Source organism: Bos indicus x Bos taurus, chromosome 11, assembly GCF_003369695.1.
Source record: "Bos indicus x Bos taurus breed Angus x Brahman F1 hybrid chromosome 11, Bos_hybrid_MaternalHap_v2.0, whole genome shotgun sequence".
NCBI lineage: Eukaryota > Metazoa > Chordata > Mammalia > Artiodactyla > Bovidae > Bos > Bos indicus x Bos taurus.
In genome coordinates this window covers 66,873,897-66,887,707 of record NC_040086.1, presented here as the reverse complement: position 1 = coordinate 66,887,707, position 13,811 = coordinate 66,873,897, and the positions used below count along the sequence as shown (strand labels likewise).

General features: G+C 43.5%; 1 protein-coding gene across 1 annotated transcript; it reads left to right on the top strand.

Moving 5' to 3' along the window:
* Nucleotides 1-3,650: 3,650 nt before the first annotated feature.
* On the top strand, nucleotides 3,651-11,321 carry BMP10 (bone morphogenetic protein 10). The gene is made up of 2 exons (XM_027555676.1): nucleotides 3,651-4,036; nucleotides 9,480-11,321. Exons 1-2 carry the CDS (start codon nucleotides 3,703-3,705, stop codon nucleotides 10,418-10,420), a joined length of 1,275 nt encoding a protein of 424 aa, XP_027411477.1. The 5' UTR covers nucleotides 3,651-3,702; the 3' UTR covers nucleotides 10,421-11,321.
* Nucleotides 11,322-13,811: the final 2,490 nt, after the last annotated feature.

Below are 13,811 nucleotides of genomic sequence, written 5' to 3'. Positions count from 1 at the left end.
GACCTTCCAAGTTTTAACAGCATGAAATTTTCAGAGCTCTGGCTGAGGAATTTCCAGCAGAACTTAGATTTACCTGTTATACATGGTATAGCAGTACTGTGTCGTGCTAAAATTTATCATCATGTTCCCATACCGCTTGGTAGATAGCTGCTGCCCAAGTTCCTTCCTCAGCATTACACCCCAATCTCCCCAGGATTCAGAGCTTAAGAGGTGAAGCTTGGGCCCCTGGGATCCTGCTAGTATCTCTTTTAATTGGCTGGGACCTGTTATATATGTATCTTTCTAAGCAATTTTATTATATACCTTCAAAGTAACGGAAGAGACCATGTCCACAAATGTGAAATAAGTCAGAAAGAAAAAAACAAATATTACATATTAACACATATAAGGAATCTAGAAAAATGGTACAGATAGACCTATTTGCAAAGCAGAAATAGAGACACAGACATAGGGAACAAATATATGGACACTAAGTGGGGAAAGAGGTGGGGTGGGATGAATTGGGGTATTGGGGCTAACATATATACACTATTATGCTTAAAATAGCTACCTGATGAGAACCTACTGCATGGCACGGCAAGCTCTACTCAGTGCTCTATGGTGACCGGAGAAGGGAAGGAAATCCAAAAAAGAGGGGATATGTGTATATGTATGTCTGAATCATTTTGCTGTGCAGCAAAAAGTAACACAGAATTGTAAAGCAACCACACTGCAAAAAAAAAAAAAAGGAATGTGGAGATATTTGGACTTTTCAGAGTCATTAGAGAGTCACCAGGAAAAGCCCGAGAAAACTGTGGTAATAAAGAGATGCTGTAGCTAAAATGTAAGATGCCTAGAAGAGGGAGGAAGTTGTGTATGCTTCTTTTATGCCTGAAGTCCGATCTTCTGCCTTATTTACCCAGCACAGGTGAGAAGCCTAAGGACCATGCATTCCAAGAAGTCATAGGCATTGAGACGTGGTTGTAGACACTTTCCTATTCTATCTTTGTGTGCGTTAGTTTCTCAGTAATGTCTGACTCTTTTGCGATCCCACAGACTGTAGCCCATCAGGCTCCTCTGTCCACGGGGATTCTCCAAGCAAGAAAACTGGAGCCATTCCCTTCTCTAGGGGATCTTCGCGACCCAGGGATCAAATCCAGGTCTCCTGCATCGCAAGCAGATTCTTTACCATCTGAGCCACCAGGCAAAGGCTCACTTCTATCTTTAAATCAACCCCAAAGTTAGACATTTGTGATGGGGAAATGGATCCAAATATTTAACGCCACTGATACTCTAGCACAGAGTACATGGAAGCCAGTGAAATCTCAGCTGCACACCTTAGCCCTGAGAATGTTCAGAACCAGAATTCTGCAAGACAGGATGCCTCTCTCTCCTCCTGACATCTGAAACCAGCACACCCGGGTTATAAGTACCACCACTTACTCGGCTGTCCTGTGGCAGTTAGACGCACATGCCTGCCATTCAGAGTTTTGGAGTGTGCGCTGACATTTGTGTGTGTATGTGAAGATAAATGGGCGCTGGTTTCAATGCAAAGTGTCATATAGGGGCCCTGCTGGTATGCTGTCAGGAGCCTAATAGTAAAGCCCAAGGGATGGAGTATGGCCCTTGGACTCACTCACTTGTGGACCTGTTCAGGTTGCAATCTATTTTCAGTCTACGATTGTCTTTTTAATGGAGGGGCAGAATCTTTTATTGAAATAGAGCATTGAATCAAATCCACAACTATTAACTGCTACTGCTACTGCTACTGCTAAGTCACTTCAGTCGTGTCCGACTCTGTGCGACCCCATAGATGGCAGCCCACCAGGCTCCCCCGTCCCTGGGATTCTCCAGGCAAGGACACTGGGAGTGGGTTGCCATTTCCTCCTCCAATGCATGAAAGGGAAAAGTGACAGTGAAGTTGCTCAGTCGTGTCCGACTCTTTGCGACCCCATGGACTGCAGCCCACCAGGCTCCTCCATCCATGGGATTCTCCAGGCAAGAGCACTGGAGTGGGGTGCCATTGCCTTCTCCGACTATTAAAGAGATGACCAATTTTGTGGAGGGATTTTTTTATCCCCTCAAAATACAAATCTTTTCTCTGATTGTTATAAAAATTTTGTTATAAATAATAAAATTTTGTTATAAACAATAAAAAAATTGTTATAAAAATTTGCATTTTTAAGAGGGGGAAGAATTAGAAGATGACAATAAACCATAGCGAACCTAGAGGAAAAAAGGAGAGATGCTGTACTTATCTTATTGGGGGAAATGTAGGAAAATGTAACTCAGAAACTATTTGAGGGCATCAAATACATAGATGCAGACCCCTGAACCAAGGCGTGCCCTGAGCAGGTCAGAGAGACATCAACCCCAATACTTCAGCAGAAAAAGCAACCCTGGCGTGTTGTCTGCAGAAATACCCTGATGGCTGCATGCTGCTCCCGCCACTAATTAGGGTTGAAAACTGGGATGACTTTGACTTGTCTTTCCCTACAGCAGACACACAGTCAATTCCACCATTGTTTTCCAGACCAAGGCATTTGGCACTTTTCACCTTTGTTTGCAAGCTTTTACTTGAACCATTTGATGGTCCTTTGATTTAACCATAAAGGCAGAGATTGTGGTCTTCTTAGAAACTCATCACACAGGTGAAGGACCTGAGCACCACACCCAGCTGCAAACTGTCACCTGCCTTCTCCTGACTGTGGACTCCCTGGGGACAGGCTGGCCTGGCCTGGCTAAACTGCCTCTGCCCAGACTAGGGGAAACCTGGTTAAATGGTCTGATTATTTTCTTGCTTCATAAGAGTCAGACTGCCTGGATTCAAATCCTGGCTCTATCACTTTGTAGCTCTGTGAGTTCTGGCAACTTCTCGAACCTTAGTGACCCATATAGGCCACGGGGATAATAGTAGGGTTATTATAGGAAGCACATTCGGTGATACATGCAAAGCACTTAGTACAATGCCTCTTCGTAGGAAAGCACCTAATAAATTTTAGTTGCTGTCATAATGAAGCACTTGCCCTATTTTCCCAAAGCCATTTTAGCCAGATCAAATCTGTACGAAAAAGGCTATTGCCCGTGAAGTTTATACTTTCCCGTTTCTAATAATGTCAGCTTCCAACGATTTATGTAAGATCATTCATATGTATTAACTCAACTTGGAAATGTTGGCTATTTTGTCTTTCTTCAGAAAAGCTTATGTGAGGATGAAACCCCATCACTTGCATTAATACGTATCACCATTGATGTGTATCCTGTAGATTCCTAATGTCTATTTTATGCATGTGTGAAACCAAACCATGTAAAAGCAGAATTTAGGCGTTCCTGCCAAAAGGAAGTGAATTAAAAGGAGAAACAGAGCCTTTTCGAGGAGAAAATTGTCCTATCTCTCAGCCAGTGTCAGAATGTGGAAATGTTTACAAAATGCTCATTAAAAGAAAAAAGGATTGCAAGATAGAAACAAAATCTGGTGCGCAGTTTACACTAGGGAGATAAGAAAGGCTAGGCCCCTATGGGGGATTTGTTATCCAATTACTGCAACCTGATTTTTTGGTTGGGGGGGAGAGGAAGAGTGGTAAGGGGGAGGGGGAGAGAGGGGAAGTTTCCAAACTTGTCTCCAGTGACACGAGACATTTATGCTCCGCGAGATAAAACTGCCACTTAGAGCCCCAGGAGCGCTAAACCTTCCTGGGTTGGCCTGGGGGCTGGAGCAGAGTCATGGGTTCCGTGGTCCTGCAGCTGTGCACTCTCTCCTGCCTGCTGGTTCACTCGGTTTCTGGCAACCCTATCATGAGTCTGGAGCAGTCGCCCCTGGAAGAAGACATGCCCCTCTTCGATGATGTCTTCTCAGAGCAAGATGGTGTAGACTTCAACACACTGCTACAGAGCATGAAGAATGAGTTTCTCAAGACATTGAACCTGTCTGACATCCCCATGCAGGACTCGGCCAAGGTTGACCCACCAGAGTACATGCTGGAGCTCTACAACAAATTCGCGACAGATCGCACCTCCATGCCATCGGCCAACATCATCAGGAGTTTCAAGAATGAAGGTAAGTGGAGATTTTACTGATTAAATTTGGCTTCGAGTCTTCAGAAGTGGTGGGTAAATTTACAATGAGTGGAAATAATACAGCTAAGAGTGAAGACATCTATATAGGGGTATGTGTACATAGATGTTCCAAAGCAATGCACATTTTGGTCTATACTATTTTTATGGTCATTTTCCAGATAGTACTAAAAGGTATTAAAGAATAGCTTTTTAATCCAGTGCCATAAAGTGTCTACCATTTCACTATCATAATTGGCTCTTTGAAAAATTTCAATTTTGACAGCAGGTTAAAAAAAAATATTAATGTTGGTCTACCACTACACCTTTGTCATTTTCCAGATAGGCCTCAGTCCCATTTGGCTTTTAATTGACTCCAGGTTTGTGAACTTCTACTTCAAATGAAAAGGTTGAAGAAAAGACAAAATACAGAGTTGTGATTTGTGTTTCACTCAAACTTTGAGTTTTCATTTTGTGACTTGATGTAAAAAATATTCAAACAGGATGGAAACTTACATTTTAGAGATTCTTCCTAAATTTTTGTTTTGTTTGATGTGACATGTAGATCCTTGAGGGCTCAGTGGTAAAGAATCTGCCTGTAATGTAGGCGATGTGGGTTCAGTCTCTGGGTGGGAAAGATGCCCTGGAGGAGGGCACAGGAACCCACTCCAGTATTCTTATCTGGAGAATCTCATGGACAGAGGAGCCTGGCGGGCTGCAGTCCCTAGTGTTGCAAAGAGTCTGACACGACTGAAGCAACTGAGCATGCATGCGTGTATATCCTCGAAGCACTGGTTATAGTTTCCAGGAAGTGTGCATGCCCAATTAATGATTCAGCTTATTCTATGTCTTTATGAAGAACAATGCACAAACTTTAAATTTCATGGGAAAAGTGTGTTTTCTCCCTCTAGATCTTTATTCAGTACTAAATCTAATGACCTAGAAAGTTAATCCTTTGTTTAATATGGTGCAAGTAATCAAAAAAAAATTTTTTTTTCTAGAATCTATGCTAAAAGCTGTGGGTCCAAAAAACCTAATTCTCTCATATTTACCAATTATTCTTTTATAGTCATTAACCAGGTACAAAAGACAGTTTAGGTAGATGTTGGCCAAATGTTCTTGAAATGAACAGGTAGTAGTAAAACAGGTAGTAGCTCAGAATTTGGATTTTTGAGACAGAGTTGACTTAAGAGATGTGGATATTTAGTTTAATTTCTCTGAATCCCAATTTTTCCTCATCTGTAAATTGAGAATAATATACCTACATAGCGGGCTTCCCAAATGGGGCTGCTGCTGCTGCTGCTAAGTCGCTTCAGTCATGTCCAACTCTGTGCGACCCCATAGATGGCAGCCACCAGGCACTAGTGGTAAAGAACCCACCTGCCAGTGCAGGAGACTTAAGAGACATGGGCTCAATCCCTGTGTCAGGAAGATCTCCTAGAGGAGGGCATGGCAATCCACTCCAGTATTCTTGCCTGGAGAACCCCATGGACAGAGGAGCTGGTGAGCTACAATCCACAGTGTTGCAAAGAGTCCGACACAACTGAAGTGACTTAGCAGACACGCATACATACATATAACACATTGAGCAATTTCACAAAGAGGTCATGAGTAAGAAAGTACACAACTGCTATGAAGTTCTGAATGTCAGTTATTGCTAATGAATTCCTCAAATTCTAGGCATTGGAGGAAGTATTGAATAGGTATTGCTCAGTCCTGGAGAAACTATTTGGTTTAAAATGTAGGTGACTGCCAGTTTCAAATATTTAGTAACATTGGAAATGAGACTTCATAACATTTAGTAACATAATGACAACGACAAGTTGACACTACAGATTCATTTTGGGTCAGTCTGGATTGAAAATAAACAACCTCCTTCCCTATGAAGACTTCCTAATGTTTCTGATTACTAATCCCTGGGCAGCTGGCTCAGAATGTGGGTGGGAAAGTGTTTGCATCCCTGGGGAAAAAAGTTTTTTCAGTTCTCACTTCTGTGGAGGATTTGGATGATCTAGGTCAGGAAGTGAAGTTTTCAGAGCTTCTTATTACTGAAGATCAGCGAGGGTGGGAACAAACCTCTCCGTGAACGCCCCTGCTGCCCGCACTTCTGTCAGTCCTCGGGTGAAAATGCACAGCCCGAGGTCATGAACCCCGCACTGCGCTCACCCTGTTGGCTGTTATTATCTTTCTTTGATTTTCTGCGTTTGCTCAATGCAACTCCCTAAGAGGCAAAGACCAACAGAACAAAATAAAATTTCCTCTACATCTAACCAATCAGGGAAAAACAAGAGCTCCTTCCAAGGTGGAAAAACACGACTTTATTTCCTACCACTGCTTTGACCTCATCTTGGAGAAGTCAGTTCTCTGCATTGAGGCTTGATTTCTTCCAGAATCAGATGAACAGAAGAGAAATACAAGCATTATAGAATCATTGCAAGAGCTAGATAAAACAGTTTGCAAAACACCTGGCACAGGAAATTTGCTCAACAAACCCTAGTTCCCTTGCCTGAAATATAACACCATTATTATCACTATATTTGCACAAGCACAGTGAATATATTTTTTTATACCAGCTCTATTGAAGCATAATTGACATACAATAAACTTCATATATTTAAAGTGTATAATTTAACAGGTTTTGACTTATGTAAACATCCATCAGGACCATCACCACCATCCAGATAGTGTGACCATACGTATCATCAGTGAAAGTTCCTTTGTGCTTCTCTGTAAACACTTCCTCCCACAACAGTGAGCTTTTATTGTGTGCATTTTTTAAATGGATGGAACACTAGTCTATTTCCTTATTTTGAGTTTTCTCATGTTTCCTGTCCAAGGGGAGTGAAGCTTCCTCCATTCCTATGGTGGGGTGGGGGGAGGCGTCCAACTACCAAATTGCTCGATATATTAAGGACACATATCGTGCCCATAATCAGTTTGGTTTGATGCCCAGAATCATCAACTCATCAATATTTTTTAAAGTGCTATCTCCATCACAGTAGATTAGGGGCATAGAAGGGAATTTAAATTGTGGTATCTGAGTAGGATGTCAATCTATTAATAGTCAGGAGGATCCACTTATAAAGACAACTGAGAAACAAGGACGTGAATGGCAAGGTCAAAGGAGAGATAGACAGAGTAAGCACTCAAGTTACCCAAGGGAGTGGACTTCCAGGTAGGGAGGTGAGGAGAGGAGGGTCTCATAGGGAGGGGTCACAGCTAGATAGGTGGAGAAGAGGGAGTAGACCTTTTCAAGGGTCAGAAGAACATATCTGAAGGTGCAATAGACAGTAAAGCAAAGAAATGTTTGGGCAAGTAGTGAAGATACCAGTATACTTTAAATAAGAGACTTTGTTTAAAAGATTTGTTTAATCTTTCAATGAATATTAATTGATAAATTGCAATATTCCATGCTGCTGGCGAAGAATGGGAGCTATGACTGGGTCAACAGATTAAGACCTGATTACAGTCCAGTTTTGACAGCCATGCTAGAAAGTCTAAATTCATTCCATTCACCTGTAGTTCTCACTGGTGGTGTATGAGAAGATTTGGGGTGGTGCCCAGAGGAAGCTGTAAATCATGCAAAATGATTATTTATTTTTGTTAATGTGGATTGAAAAAAAATCCACGCAACTATCATCTCAAACCTCTCATTTCAAGAATAGAGCTGCTTGGGACAAGTCTAAAAGTTAGTAGGAAAACAATAAAATCAAATTAAATATTAAAAAATACAATCTGGCATAGGGACCTAACAGAAATCATGAACTGGATATACAAATGGGAAAAGGTTGCCAAAGATGATGGAGATCCCTTCAGATGGTGATTCTGAACATTTTTGGCATCATGGAACACTTTGATTGCAGACAGATGCCTTTAGGGATTCATCATAGACAGGTGCTAGCTGGGGCAAACTACTTCCCTGGTGGCTCAGATGGTAAAGAGTCTGCCTGCAATGTGGGAGACTGGGGTTCGATTCCTGAATTGGGAAGATCCCCTGGAGAAGGAAATGGTAACCCACTCCAGTATTCTTGCCTGGAAAATCCCATGGACAGAGGAGCTTGGTGGGCTATAGTCCATGGGGTCGCAAAGAGTTGGACATGATTGAGCAACTAACACACAAGTGTACAAGATTTGGACACCTATAAAATTCGCATATAGGGAGTCAACATGATAATATCTGGGGGTGTGCTTCTAAGACTAAGGGACCTTTAAAGTTTTATTTCATAACCATTCTGAATGTTTCCTATGTTCACAAAATCAAGGGCAAAATTAAGGCAACCAATTCACCCTCAAGGTTCATTTTCCCCCATCCTTCCTTACAAAGGACCACACACTCCAGATTCAACTGCAGTGACTCCCTTAGTGTTATGGCTATCTTGTTTGGTGTCTAGAGCAGGGATCAGCAATTTTTTTTTTCCTGTAAAGGGCCAGATAAGTAAATATTTTAAGTTTTGTGGGCCATATGATCTCTGTTGAGACTATTTAACTCTGCCATTGTAGTGCAACAGTAGCCACAAACATAATGCAGAAATGAATAGTATAGTATAGTGAAAGTCGCTCAGTTCTGTCCGACTCTTTGCAACCCCATGGACTATATAGTCCATGGAATTCTCCAGGCCAGACTACTAGAGTGGGTAGCCTTTTCCTTCTCCAGGGAATCTGGAATCTTCCCAATCCAGGGATCGAACTCAGGTCTCCTGCATTGCAGGTGGATTCTTTATCAACTATCTATCAGGGTGAACTTTATTTCCAAAAACAGGTGGGCCAGGACTCCTCTTGTGGTCCAGTGGTTAAGAATCCACCCTCCAATGCAGGAGGTAGGGGTTCAGTCCCTGGTCAGGGAACTAAGATCCCATATGCCTAAGCCAAGTTTAAAAAACAGATGACAGGGCCAATTTGGTCCATGAGCTAGGTTTACAAACCCCTGGTCTAAATGGATGTTTTTCTGGAAGGCCCTGACTATGTGAAGGACTCCATCCATAAGTACAAATATGAAAAGCCATGACAACCTCATCTCTGACAAGTTTCAAGCAAAGAACAACCACACACAGCTCATTTGATAACTCCTCACTGGTTAGAAAAGTTTTGCCTGCACAATCTCCAAGGACCCTCCCAGTTTTTTAATTCTGTGACTGATAAGCTATGGGGGCCCTCCCAGTTGTGTAATTCTGTGACTCATAAGCTATGGGAACCAGGCTGGGTGTATCTTCTTTCATTCATTAGGGGGCCAGTTTCCATTTTAGTCTTGGCAGCTTAAGGTGGTCTAGCAGTCAATGCTTGACCTTCGGTACTTCCTCTTAGAGAATGCCAACACTGTGTTTGTTTTCACTGATTTTCCTTCATTCTTTCTGTGTGGAGAGAATGGACAGGCACTCTTATTGCATAAATAAGCATCTGTTTTCCTCTGCTACATGCTGCAAATCTGATTTCTTTTTTGTTTTTTCCAGATCTGTTTTCCCAACCAGCCAGTTTTAATGGACTCCGAAAATACCCTCTCCTCTTCAACGTATCCATCCCTCACCATGAAGACATCATCATGGCTGAGCTCAGGTTGTACACCCTGGTGCAAAGAGACCGCCTTATATATGAAGGAGTGGACCGAAAAATCACCATTTTTGAAGTACTTGAGAGCAAAGAGGACCATGAAGGGGAAAGAAACATGCTGGTCTTGGTGTCAGGGGAGATCTACGGAACCAACAGTGAGTGGGAGACTTTTGATGTCACTGATGCCATCAGGCATTGGCAAAAGTCAGGCTCATCCACCCACCAGCTGGAGGTCCACATTGAGAGCAAACACGAAATGGAGGACACACTTGGCAGGGGACAGCTGGAAATAGACACTAGTGCCCGGAATAAGCACGATCCTTTGCTTGTCGTGTTTTCTGATGACCAAAGCAGTGAGAAGGAGCGGAAAGAGGAACTGGATGAAATGATCGCCCACGAGCAATTCCCAGAGATGGACAACCTGGATTTGGACGGTTATTCCAACGGACCTGGGGAAGAGGCTTTGCTGCAGATGAGGTCGAATATCATCTATGACTCCACTGCCCGCATCAGAAGGAATGCAAAAGGAAACTACTGCAAGAGGACCCCGCTCTACATCGACTTCAAGGAGATTGGCTGGGACTCTTGGATCATCGCTCCACCTGGATATGAAGCCTATGAATGTCGTGGTGTTTGCAACTACCCCCTGGCAGAGCATCTCACCCCCACAAAGCATGCGATTATCCAGGCCTTGGTCCACCTCAAGAATTCCCAGAAGGCTTCCAAAGCCTGCTGTGTGCCCACCAAGCTCGAGCCCATCTCCATCCTCTATTTAGATAAGGGCGTCGTCACCTACAAGTTTAAATATGAGGGCATGGCTGTCTCTGAATGTGGCTGTAGATAGGAGAGGAATCCTGTGGCTTATTTAATAACTGTAAATGTGTATATTTTGTGTTCCTATTTAATGAGATTATTTAATAAGGGTGTACAGATCATAGAGGCTTGCTGCCTTAGGGAATTTGACAGGTCGGTTTGTTGTAGGAAATCCATGTTTTACTCTACAGTCGAGTCCCTTCCAATCTATTTTTCTTTGGACTTACCATGTCCTGGCAATGCCATCTCTAACAGCAAGGGGCAAGCCCACACTACTTGCCTTCTATGTCAATTCAAAAGGAACACCGCTAAGCAGAAATACAGTGTCAGGAGAGGTAGATATTTGTGTATGTATATGTGTACATAGATAAGCTTATCAACCCTTTTGGGTCTATAGGAGCAGATTCTACTCACATGCACCATCAAATGTGTATATCTTAAAAGCCAGTGGGAAGGTCTCAGTCACCTCTTCTCTGAGTAGGATTTACATCAAGATAAATTGCACCAGGAATTTAACATCCTAGAGCTATTATATCTCTTCAATACTCTTGGAACTCTAGATGCAGCTTTGGTGAGTTGAATTTCTGTCATTACTCAGAGCAGCAAGGCCTGGTAAAGAGGCTGTACATTTGAGGGGAGGGCTTGTTTGATACAGAAACCAAAGGCCTTCAAAGGGCAGTGGCCTTAAGGGACAATAGCAGGGAAGGAGCCCATGGGAGACTAGTGTGCTTTCGAAGGTGGTGCCTTGTCAAGAAAGGAAAGCAGGGGACTTCGTCTGTTCCTGAGGTGATAGAAGATTCAAGGCCTTGTGTGTTGGCCTTTATGGCTACAGAGGGTGTGGGAGGTGGGAGAGGCTCCTAGGGGAGGAGGGGCAAAGAATAGAGATGTCCCAGGACTGTTTGTAACAGTATGCTGCTGCTAAGTCACTTCAGTCGTGTCCGACTCTGTGCGACCCCAAAGACGACAGCCCACCAGGCTCCCCCGTCCCTGGGATTCTCCAGGCAAGAACACCGGAGTGGGTTGCCATTTCCTTCTCCAATGCATGAAAGTGAAAAGTGAAAGTGAAGTCGCTCAGTCGTGTCCGACCCTCAGTGACCCCAAGGATTGCAGTCTACCAGGCTCCTCCGTCCATGGGATTTTCCAGGCAGGAATAATAAGCAGGTCTAATTGGATAGTTAAATATTTTGGACAAAATAAAATTATCAAAGACCAAGAGAAGGAAATATCAGAAGGGATCTATTTGTTGGACTCTTCACTTTTACTCTTTTCTTCACATTTTCTTCTTGGCCTCTGAACTTCCGCTCTTGCTTTTTCCCACCTTTTCACTTCCGTCTCTCCTTCTGCCCAGCCCCTTGTGTCCTTCTTCCATTCCTGTGTCCCCTGTCTTCACTGGCCTTCATTGCCCCTGCTGTGAGCTGAAAGAGGACGCCTAAAAAGCATTTGCTCTTAGGATAGGAGTTAGTGCCTTATGCCGAGGTTTCCCCCTGATATTTTAGTTGAATTGCTAATATATAAGATTTTTATTCATGAAGAATACTAAAGTGTAAGAAAAAGAGAACCAGAGTCAAAATGAACACACTTAAACAAATGAGGTAGTAAACAGACACACAACCAAATGACTCGAAAGCCAAGCTGGAATTTAGAAATCAGCTATGGTAGAAACCCGGGGCCTTCCCTTCCTTCTCCCGCTGCAGTCTTTCCGTTTTGCCAGGATGAAGGGGCTGGGAAGTTGTTTCTGATGGGAATGGTCTGGGAGGTCTGCCCAGTAGTTGGCCAGTTGGAAGGATACTTGGGACTCTGACTTTGGTCCCAGCCCCTCGTGCAGGACCACAGGTGCTGTGCAGGCAGAACCATGACAGAATTGTTCTGACACCTCCAGGCAGACGACAGGGATGGTCCAAACTAGAACTGGAAATGTGGTTACCCCACCTTCACCCAACTGAATACTTCTTTAAGAAGTTTTGCACTTTTTTTTTTAAACCCTGGGAAGCCATCAGCCTTCCTTTGACAAAACCCTGGGTTCATAAAACTCATCTTGCACTAGAAAATGGAGGCAAGGGAAGCTATTTTGAAGGACATTTTGCCGAATTTGGATCTCAGCTCTGCACATCCATTGTCTGCTGGTGTCCAGAGGGTGAGTCCTGGAGAATTTATTGGCCCTGGAAAAATGGAGTTTTGGCCATCAATGGGTATATGGTGACTGACAATTTGAGACAGCTAGGCAACTCAGAATTATTCAATGACGAATGCCTTCTACCTAAAATGGTGTGCTTGTGTGTGTGTGTGTGTGTGTGTGTGTGTGTATGTGTGTAACTGGCTTTATATAGCCAAGCTTAGTACCCTTTGTCAGAGAAGGCAATGGCACCCCACTCCAGTACTCTTGCCTGGAAAATCCCATGGATGGAAGAGCCTGGTGGCTGCAGTCCATGGGGTTGCTGAGGGTCGGACACGACTGAGCGACTTCACTTTCACTTTTCACTTTCATGCATTGGAGAAGGAAATGGCAACCCACTCCGGTGTTCTTGCCTGGAGAATCCCAGGGACGGGGGAGCCTGGTGGGCTGCCGTCTATGGGGTCGCACAGAGTCGGACACGACTGAAGCGACTTAGCAGCAGCAGCAGCAGCAGCAGTACCCTTTGTGAGAAGCGGTCCATCCTTTCCATTCATGGTACACACCATTTACTCATATACTCTATAGTATTTCTAAAGGACACTGTAATAGACATATGGTAAAACCTTGGTTGAACAGGATTGTTGTAGTTAGATAAAAACCAACCAAGATTTTCTTTATATGTAAAATACATAGGAGGCGTATGCTGGTGAATGCTTATAACCAGCAGTGGTAAGGATGGGAGTGGTGGGAGGGAATAGCTCTGATTTGCGGGTTTTGATGGTATAAATACCTCCTTCCCCCCGCCCCCCACCACTGCCTATTTCAAGCCACCAGTGTGTTGTCAATTGGCTCACAAAATTCCCATAAACGTAACAGCAGGTTCTCAGGAGTCATGAATGCTAGCTCTGGTACACTCTGCTGTTAGCACATAGATAATAGAACACTGATGGTGTGAGGTGCCAGACTCTGCTTTTCTCATCCCCTCTGCTGGCTCTGCTGGGTTCCTAGAGAAGTTTGTCATGAGCCCTCATCACCACTCTTCCATTTAAGAGATGTGAAAATCTAGGCTGTAGGCGATCAGGCTGCATATGCCAGGTATTTCTCTTTTCACTGCAGTCCAGATGTAAGCATGTGTTTCTAAGATTTTCTTCTACCCTACAGAAAGAGAGTGCAGAAAGCCTTTTATTGCTTATTCAAATGTTTGTTTTTTTTCTTTTTTCTCATCAAAAAATGAAGAGACACTGACCATAGATAGCGGAGTCCTGCCATCTCCCCTTAGACCTCCTGAAGCATGTTTGCAACCTCTCTA

Bases quoted from the DNA above. Each gene is read 5' to 3' on its own strand.
- BMP10 (XM_027555676.1), top strand. From the start codon at position 3,703: ATGGGTTCCGTGGTCCTGCAGCTGTGCACTCTCTCCTGCCTGCTGGTT. The intron at 4,037-9,479 runs GTAAGTGGAGAT...TGTTTTTTCCAG, and splicing joins CAGGAGTTTCAAGAATGAAG to ATCTGTTTTCCCAACCAGCC.